Source organism: Podarcis erhardii (genome assembly GCF_964252035.2).
Source record: "Podarcis erhardii genome assembly, chromosome: 12".
Classification (NCBI taxonomy): domain Eukaryota; kingdom Metazoa; phylum Chordata; class Lepidosauria; order Squamata; family Lacertidae; genus Podarcis; species Podarcis erhardii.
This window is the reverse complement of record NC_138513.1, coordinates 38,447,861-38,474,093: the sequence shown is the minus strand read 5'-3', so window position 1 is coordinate 38,474,093 and position 26,233 is coordinate 38,447,861. Positions and strand designations below refer to the sequence as shown.

Below are 26,233 nucleotides of genomic sequence, written 5' to 3'. Positions count from 1 at the left end.
CTTCTACAGCACAGATCTCTCGGACAACTTCATTCTTTATATGCTTCAGAGAGGCAAAATCGTTGACAGAATAAGCTCTGTCCTTTGACTCTGCGATCTCATAAATCTGTGACTCGTTAGCGTGTCTGACACCGATGGCATAAATGTTGACCATTTCATTCCTCAACCTCTTGGCAGGTCCCTCAACGTGGTCCTCTGATTTCCGGTCAGTTAGCACTATCAGATGGCAGGGAACACTTCGGGAGTGTTGACCTTGTGACCTTCTTAGCAGGGGCTGGATGAACGTCAAAGCTGCTCCTGTGTGAGGACTGCCACCTATTTGACGGATGTTATCAATGGCTTTCAATATATCACTTGTTTTACCATATTCCTCAAGTCCGAATTCCAGCTCGTTCATTTCTGCATATTGCACAACTCCAAAGCGAACTTTATTCGGTCCTATCGGGAAAAATCTAACCACTTCTTTCAAAAACAACTTCAGATCCACAAAATCAAAATAATCAAGGTTTGAGGAACCATCGACGAGAAAATAAATATCTGCTTCTTCCGTATCCACGCAGCCTATGGGGAAGAGAATTTTGGTGGTGCGTTTAATAATTCAAACAATGATGCTGATGGACTATATGCAACTGGCCGAGATGACTGGCAGAATCCGTGATCTGGGAGAAGAGAAGATGGAGGAAGACTGGGAGAAATTCAAGATGTATCTACAAAAACATTGTAATTTGGTTGAATGTTAAGAAGGATGCTAGATTATAAAAAATTGGCCACCACTAAATTAGATTTAAATTTGATGATAAGTGAGACTAAAAGAAAATATAAATTTTTTTTAGAAGAAGTGCTAGATTATATTTGAATGAGTGGACGTGAGATTGTAAACAAGTTGATAATTTGTTTGGAAAAAACTTTTAACGATGTAAATGGGAGCGGGAGACGCGAGGGAGTCCAAAGAGGTGATGAAATTATGTTTGTGACAGAAGTAAGATTGTTTATTGTTTGTGCATTTATATTTAAAAACTTTAATAAATATTTATTTAAAAAAAAAAAAAACAATGAATTTATCCTGTGGTTTGTTTTGTTTGTTTGTTTGTTTTAAAAAAGCATAAAGCACTTGAGATGGCTGAATCTCAAAGTTTCTTTCTGTATCTCATTTTCCCCAAACTTAAATTTATTTTCAGCATTTCCACATCAGCCTGCAAATCCACCCCCCCCCCAAAAAAAGTCTTCATGAACATACAGCAGCATTTTCAAGGGAAAATTTTCATGCACATGTCTGCAGAGCAATTTCCCTTAACGTCACAAATTTTTGTATGTTATCTTCACTAATCTGGGCATTTTATGTGCACTTTACCCTAGTACAGTGGTACCTCGGGTTACAAACACCTCGGGTTATAGACACTTCAGGTTACAGACTCCGCTAACCCGGAAGTAGTACCTTGGGTTGAGAACATTACCTCAGGATGAGAACCAAAATCGTGCGCCGGCAGCATGGCGGCAGCAGGAGGCCCCATTAGCTAAAGCGCACCTCAGGTTAAGAACGGACCTCCAGAAAGAATTAGGTTCTTAACCAGAGGTACCACTGTATATGCATTTCTGTACGCATTGCTTGGCTGGAAAACTGCATTGCAAAAATTTGCAGAATTCCATAGAATGGCTGCGGTTTGGTTCGCATATTGTGTGAGAAAGTGTTACCGTAATTCCCCACACCTCCCTATCCAACAGTGAGGCAACCACTAACATAAGCACCAGAGCTTGGCAGCAAGTTGTTACAGATGTATTAACCATTAAAAGACCATCATTCATTGCTCGTATTTGAACATGCGCGTTTCCTCAGAGGGCGGGGGGGGGGAGTGCAGGCCCTTAGGGGGACTTTGCAGAAGTGCATTTAACTAAAGACTGCTTCTTATTTAATGTAAGACTACTGCAATGCGCTCTACAAGTGGGTTCCTTTGAAGGTGACCCAGAAACTACAACTAATCCAGATTGCAGCAGCTAGACTGGTGACTGGGAGTGGCCGCCGGGACCATATAACACCGGTCCTGAAAGACCTACATTGGCTCCCAGTACGTTTCCGAGCACAATTCAATGTGTTGGTGCTGACCTTTCAAGCCCTGAATGGCCCTTGGCCCAGTATACCTGAAGGAGCGTCTCCACCCCCATCGTTCAGCCCAGACACTGAGATCCAGCACCAAGGGCCTTCTGGCGGTTCCCTCACTGCGAGAAGTGAGGTTACAGGGAACCAGGCAGAGGGCCTTCTCGGTAGTGGTGCCCACCCTGTGGAACGCCCTCCCATCAGATGTCAAGGAAATAAACAACTATCTGGCTTTTAGAAGACACCTGAAGGCAACCCTGTTTAGGGAAGTTTTTAATGTTTGATGTTTTATTGTGTTTTTAATATTCTGTTGTGAGCCGCCCAGACTGGCTGGGGAAAGCCAGTCAGGTGGGCAGGGTATGATGATGATGATGATGATGATGATGATCACCTAAGCACTTTTTGGAGATGTGGGTGGTGCTGTGGGTTAAATGACAGAGTCTAGGACTTGCCGATCAGAAAGTCGGCGGTTCGAGTTCCCGCGATGGGGTGAGCGCCCGTTGCTTGGTCCCTGCTCCTACCAACCTAGCAGTTCGAAAGCACGTCAAAGTGCAAGTAGATAAATAGGTACCACTCCGGCGGGAAGGTAAACAGTGTTTCCGTGCGCTGCTCTGGTTCGCTAGAAGTGGCTTAGTCATGCTGGCCACATGACTGGGCCACATGACTGGGGCTAAGAAGGTCACAAGGTCAACACTCCCGAAGTGTTCCCTGCCATCCGACTCTGGGGTTGCAGCGCTCATCTTGCTTTATTGGCCGAGGGAGCCAGCGTACAGCTTCCGGGTCATGTGGCCAGCATGACTAAGCCGCTTCTGAAGAACCAGAGCAGCACACGGAAATGCCGTTTACCTTCCCACTGGAGCAGTACCTATTTATCTACTTGCACTTTGATGTGCTTTCAAATTGCTAGGTTCCCAGGAGCTGGGACCAAGCAACGGGAGCTCACCCCGTCGCGGGGATTCGAACCGCCAACCTTCTGATCAGCAAGTCCTAGGCTCTGTGGTTTAACCCACAGCATCCCTTGTGTGATCTATTAGTTTCTCTATAAATGGGGGTGGGACATTTTCTTGGGTTCAGGCCAGGTTCCTCCTTATCTCCCTGCTCCCATCCTGCCTTGATAACTATTTGAAGCAGCAAAAAACTTCTGTGAGTTTTGTGGGAGAACACAACCTCAGCAGGCCCCGTGGATCCCTCCGCAGCTCTCTGAATTGAGCCAACAAAATGTTAGCAAGTGATTGTAAGAAACCATATTTTCCCCGATCCCCACATTTGTAAATGGAAGGAGAGAGTCATTCTTATCAGAACATGCGTTCCTGTTCAGATGGCTCTCTTCCTAGTCATACGGAGATCATCCAAAAGTTATCATATTCCAGGATTAATCTCACAGTGATGTCTGCGGATCTTCATGATATAGTGGCATGCCTTTGGGGAAGTGCCATAGCTCAGTGATATGTGTGTAGAAGGTCTCAGGATCAAGCCCTAGTATCTCTAAGTTCAGGTTGAGAGAGATTTTTGGCTCAAACCCTGGAGAGCCATTGCCAGTCGGCTGAATTTCCCAGAAACTAAAGACTGGTTCCAGAGTCCGTGACAGACAGAAACAAGAGGAAGATCTGCAAAGGTGCTGCAAAACTAGTCAAATATTGTATCTTGAGCTCTTTTGTCAAGAGAGATGGGAAGAAAGGCTCACACCATCAGCTCTGGTGTGACAAGCCAACTCCTTCAGGCCTCCTTTCCCTCAGGAAGCAGCTATTCCATCAGGCCGCCTCAATGGGAGACATAGGAAGAAGGCCTCATTCCACCAGCTTTGCAGAAAGCCCGGCTCTGCCATGCACTTCCTATCCCTGAATTGTGCAAAAAAACGGTCACTATAAGAACAACTGTTCAAGAATTGGTGCCTGAGTTTTCGTTTCCCCCTACTTCCTTCCCTGTCCCTTGTGTGACCTTTTATTTTAGATTGTAAAGGACTCGTTTTAATTGACTGGATGTAAACCATCCTGGGAGACTTTTTGACTGAAGAGCAGGATACAAATGTTCTACATAAATAATAGTATAATAGATTATGCTATTTTCCCTTTTTAGCTTTTTCAAGGGAGTTGTTGTTGTTTGGCTTCCTGCTTTCCAGTCTGCTGTTGTCACATTTTTTTAGAGCCAAATGATAATGATAATAATAATAATAATAATAATAATAATAATAATAATAATAATCTATTTATACCCCGCCCATCTGGCTGGATTTCCCCAGCCACTCTGGGCGGCTTCCCACAGAACATTAAAATACAATAACCTATTAAACATTTATAATAATAATTTATTAAACGAAAATTCAGGCACCAAAGGAATCTTCTGCAACACCTCTGGAGATGTTCTTCTTGCTTTTGCCGAGGAACTAGAGTGTTGCAACTCTCCTGAAACAGCGTAAGACAACAAGTTACCTCTTTTAAGCAGTTCTGCTCTTTTGTTGTCCATGTAGAGCTTTCGTTGCACCTGATTCACCACCTTCTTATGAAAAACAAGAGCCTGGCGTGGCAAGTGGGGAAATGTTTTCAGGTGGGTTACGTATTGTTGTGGCGGGTACGCAGCTATCTGGGTTAACTGAGCGACATCAGCCCTTTCGACGCCAATTGCAAACACCGTCACACCTGCTCTCCTGAGAACGGTTGCAGCATGGCCCACCCCGTCTTCTGAAGCCCTGTGAGTGATAAGAATGGCTATTTGTTCCACCCCCTGGCTCTTCCTGCTTCCGGAACTTTCCGTGAAAACTTTCTCCCTTGTGAAATGAATGGCCAAGCCAACATTGGCCTTTCCTGCCTTGGGAGAAAGACTTTGTATGTGCTGCAGAACATTTGTCTTATCCATTTCCATCCGCAGTAAAAATATCACCTCAGGTTTAGCGCCGAACGTGACCAAGCCAACCTTGATGCATTTCTCCTTTACATCCAGAGAAGACACCAGCTTTTCCAAAAATATTTGAATCTTCTCAAATTTGTTTTGCGGAGGACCCGCATCCACTATGAACACCACGTCGGCGACTGCATCGTCATCGCAAGCTGCAGTGGGAAGAAAATGCAAGATTAAACATTGGCTATTGCTTGGCTGCAGATGGTGGCAGCAGTCACGAAATTAAAAGACGCCTGCTTCTCAGGAGAAAAGCAATGACAAACCTAGACAGCATCTTAAAAAGCAGAGACATCACCTTGCCAACAAAGGTCCGTATAGTTAAAGCTATGGTTTTCCCAGTAGCGATGTATGGAAGTGAGAGCTGGACCATAAAGGCGGCTGATCGCCGAAGAATTGATGCATTTGAATTATGGTGCTGGAGCAGACTCTTGAGAGTCCCATGGACTGCAAGAAGATCAAACCTATCCATTCTTAAGGAAATCAGTACTGAGTGCTCACTGGAAGGACAGATCCTGAAGCTGAGGCTCCAATACTTTGGCCACCTCATGAGAAGAGAAGACTCCCTGGAAAAGACCCTGATGTTGGGAAAGATGAAGGGCACAAGGAGAAGGGGACGACAGAGGACGAGATGGTTGGACCGTGTTCTCGAAGCTACCAGCATGAGTTTGACCAAACTGCGGGAGGCAGTGGAAGACAGAAGTGCCTGGCGTGCTCTGGTCCATGGGGTCACGAAGAGTCGGACACGACTAAACGACTAAATAACAACAACATTGCTTGGCTATTCTGAGCCAGTGAAACTGCCTTCACAATAGCGCAGCCATGCTCAACCATCCCAAGGGATCTGTTCTCCGCTGCAGGCCAGGGATGAGGAATTTTGGGCCCTCCAGATGTCCCACCCATCAGTGTAGCTAGCTGCTCGGGTGCCTGGTGCAGGGAGGGGTGTCCTGCAGCTGGGGGCGGGGCATGTTAGGATATAGTTCCCATGGCTAAAAAAGCCACCTCTATGGTTCTGTCTCCACCCCAACTGTATTACCTGGGTTATGAAGGTGCCCAAAAGATGTTAAAGCAAAGATTATGGGATAATGCACACAGTGACTTGCGATCTTGATCACACACAGTCTGTAGTCCGCTGGCAGTAGGAGTACAATATGGGTATGTCATTAAGTTAACATCTTACATTATAAACCTGACAGTACCAAACTATCGAAGGCTTTTCACCAAAGCCAGACTAAACGTCTTTCCTTCTGCAGTGTTGGATGGCAGGTTGAGAGGAGTTCCCTACCAGGACAGACTTTGCTCGTGTGCTCAAGACATCGATTCCATAAAACATATTTTGTTGCATTGTGCATTGAGCAAGCCAGGGCTGAACGGATACTACCCTTACTGGTACCTTTTCCGGGAAAATCAGAGGCTCACTATGTCAGATTCCTATTGGAAGACCGGACAAATGCTAGAACATTAGCAATGGCAAAGTTTTTATCGGTGGTTGCAAGAACAAATGATCCCTATATTCTGAACAAAATGCTTGTTTAACCTGGAGGTAGGCTGTATGAATTGTGTATTACTTTGTAATGATTTGTTGGGTCTCTGGACCATAATAAAGATTGATTATGATATACCATATTTTTTGCTCTATAGGACTCACTTTTTCTCTCCTAAAAAGTAAGGGGAAATGTGTGCGCGACTTATGGAGTGAATGCAGGCTGCGCAGCTATCACAGAAGCCAGAACAGCAAGAGGGATCGCTGCTTTCGCTGTGCAGCGATCCCTCTTGTTCTGGCTTCTGAGATTCAGAATATTTTTTTTCTTGTTTTCCTCCTCCAAAAACTAGATGCGTCTTATGGTCTGGTGCGTCTTATAGAGCGAAAAATACGGTAGTTCCATTCCACCTTAAAAAGGTACAGGCATGACGTTTGTGTATCACATGCCTGTTTACTCCCAGCACAGTCTGCTGGGAACTTCTGTTGTATGTAGCTTTTGTGTTACTGCTGTTTTTCCGGAGACGAAGGGATGCAGACATGTTTTCTTTTGTCCCTGAACTATGCTGAATAAATGCTGTATATACATCTGCCTTTGTCCGCCTCATCTGCTGTGTGGAGATTTACACACTCTGCTGACAGAGTGTGCATGAGTCTCTAAGTGTATCTGAGGCTCGTGTCGCTAACTGACTGATGCTGTTCCACAGGAGACTGGTGATCGTTGGGAGCCAGCTGGGGGTCTGCCTGATGCCCCCGTCTCCCCGGCAGTATCCCAATAGGGTGATCCGCCCATGGGGGCAAAGCGAGCCTCTCTGCCACCTCCCCCTCAGCTGTAGGGTGGCTGAGGGAGGGGCAGTAGGCAGACACAAGTCCCATGGTGCCGTTTCAGGCAGCGAGGAACCTGCAGGCACCTAAGCCACCACTCCTAAAAAGTTTCATGAGCCCAATATTTTTTTTAAAAAAAACCTCATTTTGTCACCCTCCCAGTGATGACACCCGGGGCAGACCACACACCCCGCACGCCCCTTCCTCCATTGTTGGGTTGGAATAAACGATAGACGAGTAGCAGGTGTCATATGGGAGGCATCCTCCTGAGCATGTCTCGGGGAGTCCCTTTTATTGAATATTGCAACATTGCCACATATGTGCTTGTTGCTGATTGGTTAACACAAGTACAAAGCAAAGGTTACATGTAGGTATTAATCACTGCTAGATTAAAGGCTGAGAAAGGGAGCACAGAACTAGACAGGCATGTAAACCTCCTAATTAAATTATAACTGGTGATTAATAGAACAAGACCTAAAACTATTACTTAATGATTAATAATGTAAGACTTAAAAGGACATATCAATCGCGTTCCATAGACGTGATCAACTATGCATTAAGAACAGGTCAGAATGCCATGTTTGTATGAACTAAGTGTGAACTTGAACATTCTAGGGTGATGAGAAAATGTCTCAACCTAGAATGGTTTGTGCAGAAGCAAAAACATTCCTACAGAAGCAAAACTTTCCTACACTCCATCACTAGTCCCACCATCCCTGACCTTCACCCAAGCTTCCTGTGGCTGATGAGAACTTGAGTCCAGCAACATCTAAGAAGCCAAAGCTTCCCTATCCTGGATCTAGACCCAAGAAGATTTCTACAACAGGGTGGGACTGTTTTCATGAACAAGCATAAGATGCTGAATTGCAGAGGTGCTGAGCTGATCTGAATGAGTTGTTGTTTGATTTTCTACGCTGTGGTTTTCCTGTTGTGAGGCATGGTTGCCATATGCAATAGATGGGTTTTTCTTGATTTCCTTTAATATATTTATAACTGAGCAGCCCTGAACTGGGAGAGTTCGATAATTCAGAGCTTTGTCAAACTGGGGGCATCTTGCTTGTGCCTCGCTACCCCTATTGACTGGCAACCATTGTTAAAATTTATTGCAATGATGAAATTGCAGGAACGGAAAAGTCAGACTCGTATTTAATGGATGGACAAATTTGCGAATCCAGGGTGTCAGAAATGGCTATTACCTCACTATTCAAAACAATAACGCATTGACTATAGCTCAGTTGGCTAGAGTGTGGTGCTGATAACGCCAAGGTTGAAGGTTCGATCTCTGTATAGGGCAGCTGCATATTATTGCATTACAGGGGGTAGACTAGATGATCCTCAGGGTCCCCTCCAACTCCCTGATTCTCTCATTCTATGACTAAAAGTGACTAAATATATTTGGTTCTTTTGTGCACCAGACTCTTACTTATGGCTCATCCTATACCCACTTGCCCGTTGAACCCCATAGGCGTTACTCCTGAGTGAACATGTGTAGGGTAACATTGTAAAAAGCTCTTTTAAAGCAAGTTGGATAAGCCACCTGTCAATCAAAACGTGTCATTATAATGTCACATGGTTGACAGGTAAGTTGCCTGCCCCACCCTCATGTCAAAATCATTTGCACTGGATTTCCGAGCATCTGAGAACCAGCTTACTATTGGGCGCTTGAGAACAAGGGGTGCTATCAGTATCCTTATGCTCAGTTCTTTAGCCAATGTGGAGACGCAAAAGAAATCTGCTTGTTGTGAGCTGCTTGCTTTGACAGGGAATAGCTAAACTGAGCAATATCTCCTCTCCCCCCCCCCCCCAGCAGCTGACAGGTACAGTGGTACCTCAGGTTACAGACACTTCAGGTTACAGACGCTTCAGGTTACAGACGCTTCAGGTTACAGACTCTGCTAACCCAGAAATAGTACCTCAGGTTAAGAACTTTGCTTCAGGATGAGAACAGAAATCGTGTTCCAGAGGTGCGGCGGCAGCAGGAGGCCCCATCAGCTAAAGTGGTGCTTCAGGTTAAGAACAGTTTCAGGTTAAGAACGGACCTCCGGAACGAATTACTTACTTAACCCAAGGTACCACTGTACACACAACCAACACATAGGGTTGCCATAGGAAGACCCCTAAATTATTGAGCTTTTTTAAAATAAGAAAAGAAACTCACCAAAATTACTTAACCCAAGGTACCACTGTACACACAACCAACACATACGGTTGCCATAGGAAGACCCCTAAATTATTGAGCTTTTTTTTAAATAAGAAAAGAAACTCACCAAAATTGTTAAGCTTATTTTGGGAACAACCCCAAAGTGTTAAGCATTTTTAAAAGCTTTTGGAGCTGTTTCTGCTACGTTTTCCATCGCGTTGCCATACACCCAGGTTTTCCCTCACATTTTGCCGGTTCGTTTAAATCCCCTCCGACACCATTTTTACACCCGAAAATGAGAACACGTCAAGAATTTACCAACACAGAGTTGAGCCCTATACTCCCACCCATCAGCTGACATAATGAGTGACATCAGCTAGTGGGCAGGTGGGAGTGGTTAGGGGGGGGAAGTGTCAAGTGTGTTTTGAGTAAGACACCAGACCATATTTGGGACAGACCAGTTGTATACTTCTGTTTCTAGCACTGCCACCCTCTTCCTTATAAATCTATTTTCAACAGCATCTCACTTCTTACCTTCTATAACTGTCCCGTTATTTACTTTGTCCTCAGCTCTCTTGCTTGTTAGATCTGGGTGGTTGTTGTCACCTACGTGAATGGCATCTACGATTCCGGAAATGTTCTGAGAAAATAAAATGAGTTCTTCTGTTCTAGGGAAAAAGAAGCTAAATGGTTTTGTGGCCATCCAAATTAGTTCATCGTAGGAAGCATCCTCCATGCCCAGTGCAAGGACCTTCACTCCTGCTTTGTGCAACAATTGGGCACTTTCTTCTACATCATCACCAGATGGTTGAGACGTCATCACAACCAAAATCTTGGACCGATCCCTTTCAGGAATTGGCTTCCCGTAATAGGTCTCATGAATCTTCCGGAGAGCAGTACCAGTTTTCAAGGGCCCGCCTCTGAACACAACTTTGTTTTTGATATGGTTCAACATTGGAATCTTCCCTTTATAGGTATCCAGTTGGAATTCATTATATACTTGATCGTTATACTGGGCAAGTGCAACACGATACTCATTAGGACCTAGCGGTAAACCATCAATGACTTTGCTAATAAACGTTTTGACATGGTGTGAAGATGTATTGCTGCTAGCAACCAAAAAAACAATATCAGCAGGCTGGGGGGCTAAAAAGGAAGAAAGGAAAGGAACAAGATTAAGGAATCAATACTTAATCTTCAAGTGTTCATTTCTCACAGAGAGTAAGAAAATAGTACAATAACTAAGGTGGAGTCAAGCAGTCTAAAGGGCTCACATGAAGACTTTACCATGACTGTTTGAAGTGGTATCACAGTGTTTTAAATGTATGGGGTGAATGGCCTCAGTCCAGGTATGTTTTATTGATTGGGTGTCCCAAAGTTCTCCTGTACCTCCCATAACTCTATCCAGGACTTTTTGTTCCATCAGTCAATTAACATGTGCTAGGGCACATCTGAATGTATGAAAACTGTGCCTGGTGTTTTGCTCAATTGTAAAGGTAAAGGTAAAGGGACCCCTGACCATTAGGTCCAGTCATGGCCAACTCTGGGGTTGTGGCGCTCATCTCGCTTCCAGGTCATGTGGCCAGCATGACTAAGCCGCTTCTGGCAAACCAGAGCAGCGCACGGAAACGCTGTTTACCTTCCCACCGGAGTGGTACCTATTTATCTACTTGCACTTTGACATGCTTTCGAACTGCTAGGTTGGCAGGAGCTGGGACAGAGCAATGGGAGCTCACCCCATTGCAGGGATTCGAACCGCCGACCTTCTGATCAGCAAGTCCTAGGCTCTGCAGTTTAACCCACAGCGCCACCCGTGTCCCATCAATTGCTCAATTGTACAAATATACTATTTGTTGTATTCTGGTTTTTCAGAGGAGCAAACATGACCATTTTAAAACAATAAAACAGTGCTGTACCTGGTTTATGAGCCATCGACGTCTGAGCCTCAGTGACGATGAAAATAAACACCAAAAACATCTTCATATTTTGTGCAAGTTGTCAAGTGTTTGCTACGAAGGGAAAAACAGACAATCTCATGCACTGGTTCATCGTGGGTTTAATTCAAAATAGTAACATGAAGACCTTGGCTGGAGATATGAAAACAATCCCCTTTGAATCTGCTGTCCAGAGTGACTTTTTCATCTTCCTTTATGACATTTACATATGTCCCTATCTAAGTCAATGCAGGACAGAACCACACATTATGAATGGCTCTGGCTGATATTAAAAGCATAGCCGCACATCTCATCCTCTCTGTCAATAACATCTAGAAACCAAGACCGGTGATTAATTTAGATAAAAAGCTACTGTTTGGTTCTACTCTTCAGTCAATAAGGCACTTGGCATCTGTCTGTCTCTAGAGACAATGGAGTGTGCCCCTGGGGGTGAATTCAAACAGCTGCATTAGGAGCATCAAAGTGGCCTCCCCGGGGCGCAAGCCTGGGTTGGGTGTATGGAGGTCCTGGGCTGCCCAGATGACAAGTACAAAACACATCACAAAGCAGATGACCTCATAATATAAGGCTTGGAAACCAAGCCTTATGAGCAATGGTTGAAGGAGCTGGCTATGTTGAGGCTGGAAAAGAGGAGACTGAGAGGAGATCATCTTCAAATATCTCAAGGGCTGTCACATGGAAGGTGGAGCAAGCTTGTTTTCTCCTGCTCCATAGGGCGGGACCCCAAGCGATGGCTTCAAGTTACAAGAAAGGATATTCTGGCTAGACATCAGGAAGAACTTTCTGGCGGTAAGAGCAGTTTGACCATGGAACTGTCTCCCTCAGGAGGTGGTGGATTCTCCTTCCTTGGAGGTTTTTAAGCGGAGATTGGATGGCCATCCGTCAAGGATGCTTTAGTTGAGATTCCAGTATTGCTGGGGGTTGAGCTAAATGACCCTTGAGGAAGCTGTGGCTGGATGGCTACGTGGGAGCCAGTTGAACTTAAATCCTTTGAACACAGAGGTCCGTTGGCTGGGTCGGGACGATATGGATTGGGAGGTGCAACTCCTATATCTTGCGGAGGCACAATTAGTGCCAGCACTCTCCATTAAGAGTTTGGGTGTAATCTTTGACACCTCCTTTTCTATGGAGGTGCAGATTGTAGCTATAACAAAGGAGGCATTTTTTCATCTCCGCCAAGCTAAGCAGTTAGCTCCTTACCACTCTTGCCCTGACCTAGCCACTGTGATGCACACAACGATCACCTCCAGACTTGATTACTGTAACTCACTCTACATGGGGCTGCCCTTGAGACTGACCCAGAAACTCCGGCGGGTGCAGAATGCCGCAGTGAGACTCCTTACGGGGTCATCACCATGGGATCACATTCACCCGGTGCTATACCAGCTGTAGTGGCTCCCAGTGGAGTACAGGGTCAGGTTTAAGGCGCTGGTTTTAACCTTTAAAGCCCTATATGGCCTAGGACCCTCATACCTACGAGACCACCTCTCCTGGTATGTCCCGTGGAGGACCTTACAGTCTTCAAATAAAAACATCTTGGAGATCCCAGGCCACAGGGAGGTTAGGCTGGCCTCAACCAGAGCCAGGGCTTTTTCGGCTGCGGCTCCAACCTGGTGGAACGCTCTGTCCCAAGAGACTAGGGCCCTGTGGGACTTGACATCTTTCCGCAGGGCCTGCAAGACAGAGCTGTTCCACCAGGCCTTTGGCCAAGGCACAGTCTGACCCCCTCTCTCCTTCTGTAATCTTCATAGAACTCTAGCCCAATGGTTGCCATTAATTTGATTCTGAACTGATTTTAGAATATATTTCAATTAATTGACTGTGATTTTATGTAAACTGTGCTATTTTTACTGCTGTTAGCCGCTCTGAGCCCAGCTTTGGCTGGGGAGGGTGGGATATAAATAAATTATTATTATTATTATTATTATTATTATTATTATTATTATTATCTTCCAACTCTACAGTTCCATGATTCTATGGTACACAACCATTTCATGGACAGCTGCTAATGAGAAATAGAATCACTATTCCACTGTGGATTCTTCAATGTATAACAAACATGGTTTATGCAGAATGTCAGCTGCGTCCCATTGCTGACAGAGGGGGAGACCTTGGAGAGACAGGAGGAGGTAATTAGGCAGGAATGTGGAATGAGGGATGAGCAGCCAAGTTGCAGTAGAAGCCTGAGTTCCGAGAACAAGGAGAAGGAGGGGGGAGTTCCAGGGCGAAGACACAGACTGACAGTTGAAGCTCAGACTCAGAAGGAGGGCCACTGGGAATAGCCCATCCCATGACGCGCAGGCGAGCAAGACTTAATGAGAGGCGTGAACAGGAAAGGAAGTGTAAGTGGGGCTTTAGAAGTGGGAAGAGGAAGGGGCGGAACTCAGACTCGGCAACAGCTAATTTGGAAGCAGACGCTGAGTGACTGAGCTCCAGTGTGATTAATAATAATAATAATTTATTATTTATACCTCGCCCATCTGGCTGGGTTTCCCCAGCCACTCTGGGCGGCTCCCAACAGAAGATTAAAATACAATAATCTATTAAACATTAAAAGCTTCCCTAAACAGGGCTGCCTTCAGATGTCATCTAAAAGTCTAGTAGTTGTTTTTGACATCTGGTGGGAGGGCGTTCCACAGGGCAGGTGCCACTACCGAGAAGGCCCTCTGCCTGGTTCCCTGTAATTTGGCTTCTCGCTGGGAGGGAACTGCCAGAAGGCCCTCGGCGCTGGACCTCAGTGTCCAGGCTGAATGATGGGGGTGGAGACACTCCTTCAGGTATACTTGACTGAGGCCATTTTGTGTGTTTTGAGCAATAAACCTGAGTTAATTGCTGCTGGAGTTGTCTCGCTTCTGTGGGAGAGAACCACCATTACACAGAACGATGAAGTGAGCAGAAGGCCTTAGAAACCTAGGTAGGAATACAGTAGTATGAAGAGTATGATACTGTCTGTATTACTCTTAGTTTTTCTGGAGCAATGGAATGCTCAGAACATTTGTCATGCGAGCAACGAAAGATGTGGTAATGTCTGAAAAACCTATATTTGTTTTTCAGTGCTGTTAATGAGATTTGCCATCTTACAGGGCCTCGTTTTTCAGTTCAATTTTTTATTTTATTTTTTTGTGTGAATTTCTTACTTCTGCTTTAAAGCAGATGGCTTGGCATGACTTTAATTCGCTTTGCTTATGGTATTAAGCACTATGAGCCAAGCTATGTTCTTGGACATAGTGGAATGCATTTTGGAGAATGAGGTTATATTAGTGACTTGAGGTAAAATATAAGCAAGAGAGACAGTGATAAATGTTCCTTGGCTTTGTCTCCCTTTGAACATTTCCAAAATGTATTCTCAATCCTTATTTTTCATTATACAGTGGTACCTTGGGTTAAATACTTAATTCGTTCCGGAGGTCCGTATTTAACCTGAAACTGTTCTTAACCTGAAGCACCACTTTAGCTAATGGGGCCTCCTGCTGCCGCCGCGCCGCTGGAGCATGATTTCTGTTCTCATCCTGAAGCAAAGTTCTTAACCTGAAGCGATATTTCTGGGTTAGCAGAGTCTGTAACCTGAAGCGTATGTAACCTGAAGGGTATGTAACCCGAGGTACCACAGTACAGTAGAAATCCAGAATTAGCAGGGCAGGGAAGTAGTGTGTTATATATTGAAAGAAAATTGTGTGGCGATTCCCACCCCCTCCCACAGTTGGAATAAAAAAAGACACCGGACACAAGAATTTAGGTTAATGGGCGAAAAATGGCCACAACTTTATTGATTACAGTTAAGAGCGGTATTGGCTTTAGGCATTGGCCCTATCAGACTAACCGGTATAAAAACTGGGATGGGTTAAGCACCAACAGGGGGAGCCCTCGAGATGCACATACCTAGGCGTTCCCTGAGGGGTTACCGCTCGGGAGCGCGCTTTAGGCCCTAGCCTCCATAGGTTTCGGACAAGGCGACGCCCCCCGGAGTCCTATATCGGACTACCCTTCAAATTTGGGGGAGGTGATGGTGTTCCTCCCCCCCGACTCATTTGCACAATAATACCCCTGCCAATGCCTAACCGCCAAAACCAAGGTGTTGTGATGTTTTGCTACGAGGTAGGTGAAAAAACCAAGTGGCTTCCAACATACAGCCAATTAGCCAAATGGAAAAACTCCTACCAGGACCCTTGCGGCGACCAGCTAAAGTCCGTAGCAAAGTCCAAATGCAAACCTAGAGGGTGGGTGGGAAACTGCTGCTGGCTGAAGGAAAGAAAGGGGTGAGCACGGGCGGCCCCGACTTTAAATGACCTGTCCTAACCCCGCCCTTGTCGCCAGCCAATTGGCTGGCATGGTAAGAGGTAATCCCCGGGATTCCCAAGTCCCGCAGGGTTGAGCTAGCCCCGCGAGGTTGTAGATGGGGCGTGAGCCCGCAACACCCCCCCCTTATGTCAGGAGTGGCTTTACCTTTACGGATACTCCCTGCTGATGTGGATAGATTCCTCCAAGTTGGTAGGCCCACCACCTGCCTCCTTGATCCGTGCCCGTCTTGGCTGATTAGGGAGTGTCCAGATGTTGTGCGGACCCCCCTGGTTGAAATTATCAATTTGTTCAATGTTTCAATATTTTAATGTAGTTTAATTTTGTTTTTAAGTTGTAATCATTCAACTTGTATTTATTATTGCTTGTAAGCCGCTCTGAGCCCAGCCTTGGCTGGGGAGGGCGGGGTAAAAATAAAAAATTATTATTATTATTATTATTATTATTACCTCAAAATGCAACATAGATGGTATTTAACACCTGAAAGAATAGCAAAAATGAATAAAAATTGTAGCGATGTCTGCTGGCGATGCAACACTGGAAAAGGTACTATGATACATATATGGTGGAATTGTTTAAACATCAATCAATTTTGGGAAACAATATATAACGAAATGAAAAAAAATGTTCAGATATTCATTTAGGAAAACACCAGAAGGTTTTCTATTGGGAATAGTACCAGGAAGTCTAAAAGAAGAAGACAAGACATTATATTTTTACGCAACAGTAGCCACAAGGCTATTGATTGCGAAAAATTGGAAAAGTGGTATTATACCGACAAAAATAGAGTGGTTTGCCAAATTATTGGAGTACTACAATATATCCAAAACAATGGGAGAAATTGGAAGGATCTCAAAAGAGAAGATAGACAGGGACTGGAAGGTGTTTAAAGGATACTTGCAAAACCATATTGAAAAATCAGAACTCCTATTAGAATAAAAAAAGTTCCGTTTAAATACTGGAATAGTAAATAAGATGGATAACAATGTGTAACAGAAAAAGAAGCATGAAATTAGGTTAAAGGTGTGTGAAAGAAAGTAATAGAAGTGGAAAGAAACCGCAATTGAGTAGATTGGAAGTCTAACACAAAGATGGGGTGAGGGGTACTGGATGGTGATGGGAAAAGGATTTATCTGTGGGATTGAGTGTAGGTGTGTTTGAACATTTTTAAGGATTGTATGAAATGTATGTTTGTATGTTCACACATGGTAAACATGGACTTCAGTCAGAAGAGATATGTAGAAAACTCATGCTGTGCAAGTCCATTATATTTTATTAAGCTTCAACATTTTTGAAATATACAATCAAAACCCAATTTCTTCTTTCCTCTAATTTTTGTTGACTTCCCACCCTGTTTTCCATGGAGTTTTTGTTTCTCCCTTTCTGCTGCCCCCTATCTTCTATCTTCAAAATCATAACCATGATAATATAATCCAATTACTTCCTTTGCTCATCGCTCAAATCCTGCTCATGAGTTCATCCTACTATAATATTTCTTTATTTTTATGATGTTCAATTTTATGCATTTCAAAAAAAATTAAATCATTTTAACATTTCAAAACTCGACTTCCTTCCTCCTCTTTCTGTGGTTCTTTACATTTATTTTTATATTTTCCGCATATTCCAAATTAGCTTAATTTACTGATTTATTCATCTACTTTAAATATATACTCTTATAAACTGCAGGCTATTACAACAATCCTGCCAATGTTCTTATCTGTTTACAGGTTTTTGTGTGTGTAAATAGTCAATAAACCATTTCCATTCTTTTATAAAAAGTTTGTTATCTTGATTTCTTATTTTTTTCTGGTAAGTTTCGCCATTTCTGCATATTCCATAGATTTTTGTATCCATTCTTCTTACGCTGGGACTACTACTTCTTTCCCTTTTTGGGCAAGTAACATTCTTGCCACTGTAGTTGCATACATGAATAAATTTCTATATAGTTTGGGTAGTTCTATCCCCATAATTCCCAATTCTGGCTTCTCTTCAGTTCGTAGAAATCTTTCACCCATTTACTATAATATTTCTTTAAGTAGTCTTCAAAAGGCAACCATTCTTCCATAAAGCACTCAGCATTAGGTTCTCTTAATTTTGCTGTTAATGTTGCCCATTCTGCATTGTTCATTATCTTACTCATCCATTCTTTTGTGGGGACGACTTCTTCCTTCCATTTCAGCGCATAAAGAATCCTAGCCACTTGTGCTGGGCCCAGGGGTTAACCCAAGCCATGCGGTCCAGGTCCGGCCTGAATCCAAGGATTCCACGAGGAGTCAGTCCAACAGGACCAAGGCAGGAAACCAGGCAAGGTTAGGCACAAGGTCTCAGGCAGGTTCCAGCAAGCAGCAATGTTGCTCCCGCAACCTGGGGTGGGGTCCGGCAGCCTTTTATCTCTGACGGGGTATCAGCCGGTCCTGATCCCCCGGTGACTCACCTCCCTGTTTCGCCCAAAGGCAAGCACTCCTCCTGAGAGTACTCAGGTCTCTCCTTCTATCAGACCTGAGTCTCTGCAGCTCAGGAGACGTCAGTGAGTTACTAGACCCAGGGGCCGCCTCAGCCTCTCCTGACCCAACTGGTAGTGGAGCAGCTCTACATGATTGCCCAGCAGAGGGCAACAAGGTAATCCCCACATCTGGAGCCAGGGCAGGCTCAGGCCCCTGACTTGGCCCAGCTGGTGCTTGTTTTAGGGGAACCTGTGCAGACTGGGACTCTTCAGAATCAGGCCCCAGACTCGGTTCAGATACCGCCTGAGGAAGAGGCTCAGAGTCCAAGCCCGAGTCCCAGGCCAACACACCACTGTTGTTACATACATAAACAACTTTAACATTTTCTTTGGGATTTCTACCCCTATAACCCCTAACAACACTCTCCTCACTTCAGAGGCATACTGTATCTTGGCAGTATATGTAAAACAGAGCCATCATAACCCTCCAAATGCCCCTTTTTTCCAGGGACAGTCCCGGATTTGCAGAAGCTGTCCTAGTTTCTGATTTGATCCTGGAATGTCCCACTTTTCCTTAGGATGCCCCTATTTTCATCGGAGAAATGTTGGAGGGTATGGAATAGGAGGTCCATATTTTTCAGCTGGGAAGTCATTGTCATTATAAGAGAACAAGGGAGGCATTCGTGGTGAGTTCTGGTACCTCTTTTTTTTTTTGCAAAAATAGGACCAGATGTCCCTATTTTCATCGGAGAAATCAGATCTTCCATAACAAGAATGGTCGGGGAGTGAGACAGCAAGGACACACGGTCTCCTCCTCACAAAATAAAAATGTCTGAAATGGGTTCTTGGAAAGGCATGCTGTTCTCTTAAATCCTTGAATAAGGTGACATTGGTTGAGCAATGCACTAATTGTTCTTTCAGAAGAATCCTCTCTGGCCTGAGAAAATAGTTTTTGAATGCAGCAAATATGCTAAAAGAAAACATCATCATTTGCTGGTCAACAACGCCATAAAGCAATCCTCTGTTTGAACTGGATAACCACACAAATTATTTGTTTATCAAGATTTTCTGTTTTAATTTATTCTTCTCATTGCACAGTTGTCCTTTCAACATGTTCCTGAAAACTTTCTGTATTGTCTCACACAATCTTCGAGTCCTGAGGCGGTGAAATACTGGCCCAGACCACTTGTCACTATACTGAATCATCCAATTTTGAATAGTTACTTCTTTAGCCGCTTCTGGCTGAGCACATAGAAGTTCATTCATTTTGCAATGCAAGGCCTGATCAAAAGGCTGTTTTGCTGCTGCCTGAGGCTTCCTGCCATTGTTGGTATGCATTCTGTTGGTATGTTCCCAAAATCCATCCATCAGTGATCATCAAGTCAAAACAAAGTCCTTCCAGTAGCACCTTAAAGACCAACTAAGTCAGTTCTTGGTATGAGCTTTCGTGTGCATGCACACTTCTTCAGATACACTGAAACAGAAGTTTCCAGACCCTTCTATATAGTGAGAAGGTGGGGAGGGGTATTACTCAGAAGGGTGGTGGGAATGGGTGATTGGCAGATAGCTGTGATGAGCCTGTTGACGACTCTTAACGACTGCAATAGGTCTTACAGGAAAAAGCAAGGGGTGAAAAGGTGAAAAATGGCTTTGTCATGTATAATGAGATAAGAATCCAAGGTCTTTGTTCAGACCAGGTTTCTCCATGGTTTTAAGTTTGGTGATAAGTTGTAATTCAGCAGCTTCTCTTTCCAGTCTATTTCTGAAATTCCTTTGTAGTAAAACAGCTACTTTGAGATCTTGTTTTGTTTTGACTATGGCAGACCAACACGGCTACCTATCTGTAACTGATCATCAAGTGTTATCAGAAATCAAATGGTGAAATGCTTTCTGCTCGTTGTGGCAAAGTTTTCCCCAGGTTACCCCGGACATCTGCTGAACAACTGTACTATCAAAGGTTTTCATTCATCCCAACAGGTGGCTTTCAATTACTTGCATATGGATCTGTATTGCAGGAATGGTTTTGTTAGATGCTGCAGGAACATCTTCCAAGTTTCTTTTCCTTCCTGTTTATAGGCACAATGAGTTCAGTCTCAACTTCATTCGATGTAGGACTTCTCTTCAAATTGTTACGCTTTGCACTGCAAGAAATATTTGCTTTCCATCCTGTGTCTATTGAAAGAGCACAAACGTGCCTGATGAAAACTGAAGAAAAAGACTAGGAACAAGAACCTTTGGGATAATAACTGCATTTTCCCCTCCCCTCTCCAACTACTTTAAGCTTCCGTTAGCAAATTATTATTATTATTATTATTAATAATAATAATAATAATAATATTATTTATACCCCGCCCTCCCCAGCCAAGACCGGGCTCAGGGCGGCTAACACCAGGTATAAAAACAATTGATTAAAATACAACTTAAAAACAAGATTAAAATACAACATTCCCAATGTAATCCCAATGGGACCAGCTGTCATTGGGTATTTTGCATCCAGCAGCATGGAGGCCTTAAGTTCTTAAATCTAGCTGAGTGATGTATTGGCAAGTCTAACCTGACACATTTCAGCATTCGTCTTCCCCTGCCCCTTTGCAGGTAAACCTAATTCAGACATATATTCAGTGTAGATCCAGCTTTCAACATCTAACTCCTTGTTATATTTCAAAACCACATGGATAAAGACCATCAGGCCCAGATTCCCCTGGTTAACTTTCCAAACTTTGATCCTAAGTGTAACATAAGCACAAGTTTCATACATCTGCAAACACTTCCCTGAACTGAAAGCAACTTCATAACGTTTATACAAGAATACAAATTTCTTAATAGATATCTTGGATTCCAGTACTTGTCAAACTGGCAGCTGGCCTTTTCCAACACAGATAGACAACCCCCATAGCAGAAATGTGTGTTTGCTACTTGTAGCAATGGATGACTTCAGACATCATGCAAGTCTAGAGTCACCTCCAGATGTTGTTGGACTCCAACCCCCATTAGCCCGAGCAAGCATGGCCAGAGGTCAGGGGTGATGGGATTTGTAGTCCAGCAGAAGACCACAAGTTGACTACAGCAGCAAGCCTAGCCTTATCTGGGACTTGCATGCTTCCCACCCAGCATGCAGCCAAGGAAAACATTTGGGGAAATTTTGCTTCCGCTTACTGGAGAATTTTTATACTAATATATTTCCTCTGATACAAGGGTAAGATTTACAGAATTATCCGATGAGTCAATTGGGTGCATACTTCTCCGACATCTGGGGAATAGTTCAACATATCTTTCGAACTGGTCACAAGATGTTCACATAGCAGGGACAATCCATTTTCTGAATATTTGGTTTCTGGAGATGGGTTGGCCCATGAGATTTGTGGCTATCTCCACAAAGGAGCCGAATAAAATAGGCTTCTTTTGACGGAAACCCAGGAAAAGGAAAAGTGCCATTTGTCTGGGCTTTGTGAAGCGTGAAGCCCAATTCTTTAAGCAATTGCCCTGATGTGAAACAGACCAGGTCTAGGCATGCAAAAACGCTTAGCTCACACTGACAGGTACAACACATATTGCCAACTTCACTTTCTGTATGTTTTGGCTTGGATCCTTAGGTATTTTAAATTTCCCGTCCCACCTTATGCTGCAGTCGCTTGCACCTCTTCCAAAAAACCTTCTCTGGGTGGGTGGGGGGAACCTCTCTTCAACAATGTGGGATGGAATATAATCCAGAACTGGTCTTGGAACCTGAGATAAGTTCACTTAAGGACATTACTCGAGAGCCTGTCCACCCCCTACCATTTTGAAAGGCTTTTCTCCTGAGGAATGCAGGTGGGAGGAAGGAATGGGAAACTTTCCTCGCATGAACTTCCTTAAGGATCCAAGCTATAATGCATTTGACTTAAAAACACACAAACACACACATCGCCACATTGCAGTCACAACTGGAAATAGATTTGCTTCAGTTCCCAGAGTTTTCTTTAGTTCTTAAGCCACTAAGTGTTGGTGATGTTTTAAATGGGACTTGTTAGGAGACACCTCTTGACAACGGGCGATGCAGGGGGAAAATGTTCAATCATTTTCTGGCCACGTTGTTCTAATATTTTTGGGGGGGGGATGTTGAGAAGATGATGAGAGTAGAAAGACAGGCAAGGGTGTTGGGCTTCTCTGTTGACTTGTGATATAATATCAACATTTTAATTGAAGGATAAAGGTAAAGGGACCCCTGACCATTAGGTCCACTCATGGCCGACTCTGGGGTTGCAGTGCTCATCTCGCTTTATTGGCCGAGGGAACCGGCATACAGCTTCTGGGTCATGTGGCCAGCATGACTAAGCCGCTTCTGGCAAACCAGACCAGCGCACGGAAACGCCGTTTACCTTCCCGCCGGAGCGGTACTGTCAGGGGCTCAGGAGCAGAGGCACAGGAGAGGGAGGAAATGGAGAGCGAGGGGGAGGAATCCAAGGGAAGCACAGGAGATGAAAGTGGTCCGAGGGATTCCATGAGCCTCTCCAGCGAATCGGAAGATTCACAGAAGGGAGCGCCGATGGCCAGGGCAAGGGGGGTGCCAAGGGGGAAACCCCAGAAGGAAGGGGCCAGCGGGGACTCCCAGAGCAGCAGTTGGAAATCAGGACCAGCTTCCCCACCAGAGCGCAGTGGGGGGGAGGAGTCCCAGGCATCGGGACCAGTGTTCTCACCACCAGCGAGAGGAGATGAGTCAGGATTGACCACGCCTCCATCGGAGAGCGGGGAAACGGTCAAGAGGAAAGTTACCGGCTGGGCGCGCGCGCCAAGTTCAAATGTACAGGCGAGCGGCACAGCAGGCAGCCCGGATAGGGAGCCAGGTCCTAAAGCCCGCCGGAAGGAGGGGCAAGACTCAGGGGGGTCAGCGTCAGAAGAGTCCAGAAAGGAGGAAACCCCAGGGGGCAGAAGGACCCAGAGGAGGAAAGAACAACGGAAGAGGTGGAGTAAAGCTAGAGTCTTAAACTGGTGTCTAGGAGGCGGAGACTCAGATGGAGCTTCGCCGGTCTAGCTTCTAAGACGTAGAGTTGCACGCTGCGGTTTGGAAATGGAAACTAACCTTCAATAAAGACTTTTATACATTATTACTGGCTAGCGTTGGTCCTCTGTGAGCTGGGACCTAGAGGCAGCTCTGACAGTAAGCTCCATCTCCCAAAATAAAACCTCGCAACGTGAGTGGACGCAGCGAGGGGCGAAGATTGGTGCTTCGCGAGCTCACGAAAGCAAGACAAGATGACTACCAAAGAACACATAACAGCCCTGCAAAACGCAGTGGCACAACTTAACTCGGAAATACTGGCATCCAGGAAGAGGGAAGACCAAGCCGCTGCTGTCTGCAAGGATCTGCAAATCAGGTTGGAAATGTTGACTAAACAGGGGGCGCCGGGAACCAGATCAGAGGGGATTGGGCTGGGAAAGAGAGGAGGCAGCCTTGTGTCGCATTTCGATGGGAATCTGCAGCAGTACCCTAACTTCAGAGCAGACGTGGTTTTCGCCCTAGAATTGCTGGAGAAGGACTTTACGGATGAGCAGGAGAAAGTAGGCTTCATATTAACGCATCTCCACGGAGACGCTAAAGCGTGGCTGCGGAATCTGTACCGAGACAAAGACCCAGCCCTCAGAGATGCGAAAGCCTTCATTAAGGCGATGGATGCGTGCTTTTTATCAGAGATTGATGTAGATATCGCCAGAAAAGAGATACATGGGTTGAAACAGGGGAGAGCCACTGTAAGACAATATCACTCCCGTTTCTTTGCACTGGTCAACGCGCTGGGATGGGAAAAAGATTCAGCTGCCGTCAGAGACCTGTTCTGGGAGGGGCTGAACGGAGCTGTGAAAGATGAAATTGCGAGGGGGGAGAGGCCCCAGACCACTAAAGACGTGATCCAGAGAGCGCTGACGATTGGGGTGAGGCTGGAAGAACGTTCCTGGGGCAAAGACGAAGGGCGTTGGGGACGCACACCGGCAAGAGCACCGCCTTTCTTTCCCAGGGAAACAGCGCGCGCTCAATCCACGCCCCCACTGGGAGGGGGAGAGGAGCCGATGGAGTTAGGTGGTGCCAAGGCTCAGTCAGCAGCCAGAGCCCTAACGCCGGGAGCAGTCAAACCGAAGCCTCCTAGAGGGAACAGGAAGTGTTACATCTGCGACAGTGCTCAGCACATGGCGAAAGAGTGTCCCCAGAGGATTTGCAAGCACACTGCAGCCTCAGCGACAGTTACGGAAATAGTTCAGCAGTGTGAACCACAGCAGGGAAACGACGATGTCTGGCTGGAATCAGAAGCACTGGGGCCCAGCCAGACGAGTCAGTGAAGCAGTCCCCAGGGATCTTACAGCCCACAGACCCCCTCCCACCCAAACCAGTGGTGCAACTCACCGCATCGCTTCAGCTGCCCACTGGACTCACCATGGAAATCCCTATCACCATTGACTCTGGCAGCAATGCAGACTTTATAGGAGTGGATTTCGTCACTCGACATAACATAGCGCTCCTGCCTGCCACGATGCCGTTGAAAGTGGTGACAGTGGACGGCAGGGAGTTGCTAGGGGGACAAGTGGTGGAGCAAACACCGCCAATGGTGATGCAAATTGGGAATCATCGTGAAATCATCAGCTTCAACGTCACCCAACTGTCGGACACTCCCATAGTGTTGGGCATGAGCTGGCTGGACCGGCACAGTCCGGCATTAGCATGGTACCAGCGCCAATTGACCTTCAGCTCTTCCTACTGCGCAGCGAATTGCATACTGCCTACCCAGGAGGATGAGGGGCAAGAGGATGCTCCACAACTACAGCTAGGCATGGTGCAAGCGGTACCCAACAAGTACAAGGCGTTTTTGGAGGTCTTCTGCGAGAAGGAGGCGGACAAGCTACCTCCCCACAGGCCCTACGACTGCAAGATTGACCTCCTGCCGGGGGCAACGCTGCCAACTGGAAAACTGTATTCCATGTCTGAGGATGAAATGCAAGAACTCAAGGAGTTCATAGATCACAGCTTGCAGTGGGGATTCCTCCGGGAATCCAAGGCAGCGGGGGGCAGTCCCGTGTTTTTTGTGAAGAAGCGGGACACGCCCCAAAAGAGGCTGGTAGTTGATTACAGAATCTTGAACTCGAAAACCAAGCCCACAGCCTTCCCCATGCCCAAGATCGATGACCTGCTGGCGACGGTGAGGAAAGGTCGCATCTTTACCAAGTTGGATCTATGCGGAGCGTGCAATCTTATACGCGTGCGAGAGGGCGACGAGTGGAAGATGGCCATGTTTACGCCGCTAGGCACCTATGAATATAGAGTTATGCCGTTTGGATTACAAAATGGTTCCCACTGTTTTCAAGCCTTCATGCACCACGTCTTGGCGGGTCTCCTCTACAAGAAATGCGTCTGCTTCCTGGACGACATCCTGATCTTCTCGGAGTCGCAGGAGGCCCACGAGAGGGATGTCAAGGAAGTCCTGCAGAGACTACGAGAGCACAGGCTTTACGCCAAACTGGAGAAGTGCCAGTTCGACGTGACGGAGGTGGATTTCCTGGGCTACAAGCTGTCAGACAAGGGACTCGCCATGGACAGCGCCAAGGTCCGCTCAGTGCTGGACTGGAAAAGCCCACGCAATCGGAAGGAGGTCCAGAAGTTTGTCGGCTTTGCCAACTTTTATCGCAAGTTTATCAAGGGTTTCGCTATGCAGACGGCGGCCATCACCGACACCCTCAGCTCCAAGAAGAAGAAATTCATCTGGACGGAGCAGGCGGAGCAGTCCTTTCAGAAACTCAAGCGTCTCTTCGCGTCTGAAGAACAACTACTACATGTAAACCCCAGCAAACCCATGAGGGTTGAGACGGATGCCTCAGACAGAGCCGTGGGGGCAGTCCTGTTGCAGCGAGATCCACAAGGGGACTGGAGGCCGTGCGCTTTCTACTCCAGAAAACTCAGCAAGTCGGAGCAGAAACTACACCATCTGGGACAGAGAGTTGCTGGCCATTCATGCCGCGTTCAAGGCGTGGCGGCACTTCCTCATCAGAGCCAAGCACACAGTGCAGGTCCGCACGGACCATAAGAACTTGGAGTACTGGCGCACGGCGAGGTTCCTGAACCGCTGGGCGGAGTTCTTTGCAGATTTCG

The 26,233-nt window shown here is 45.7% G+C and overlaps 1 protein-coding gene and 1 long non-coding RNA gene across 4 annotated transcripts in view; one reads left to right on the top strand and one right to left on the bottom strand.

The window, feature by feature from the left end:
* Positions 1-11,703, bottom strand: part of LOC309352962 (collagen alpha-6(VI) chain-like) — a 66,125-nt gene extending 54,422 nt beyond the window's left edge. Inside the window, exons 1-4 of the mRNA XM_081881786.1 lie at positions 11,346-11,703; positions 9,964-10,575; positions 4,522-5,136; positions 1-561 (exon numbers count right to left, since the gene is read on the bottom strand). Coding sequence (XP_081737912.1) covers positions 1-561; positions 4,522-5,136; positions 9,964-10,575; positions 11,346-11,412 — 1,855 coding nt within the window. The 5' untranslated portion in view covers positions 11,413-11,703. The remainder of the gene's footprint in view (positions 562-4,521; positions 5,137-9,963; positions 10,576-11,345) is intronic.
* Positions 11,704-11,993: 290 nt separating this feature from the next.
* The window catches only part of LOC309325802, a 48,858-nt gene continuing 34,618 nt past the window's right edge, over positions 11,994-26,233 (top strand). For all 3 annotated transcript variants that reach the window (XR_014150021.1, XR_014150022.1, XR_014150023.1), the window contains exon 1: positions 11,994-12,173. This is a non-coding gene — a long non-coding RNA (uncharacterized lncRNA). The remainder of the gene's footprint in view (positions 12,174-26,233) is intronic.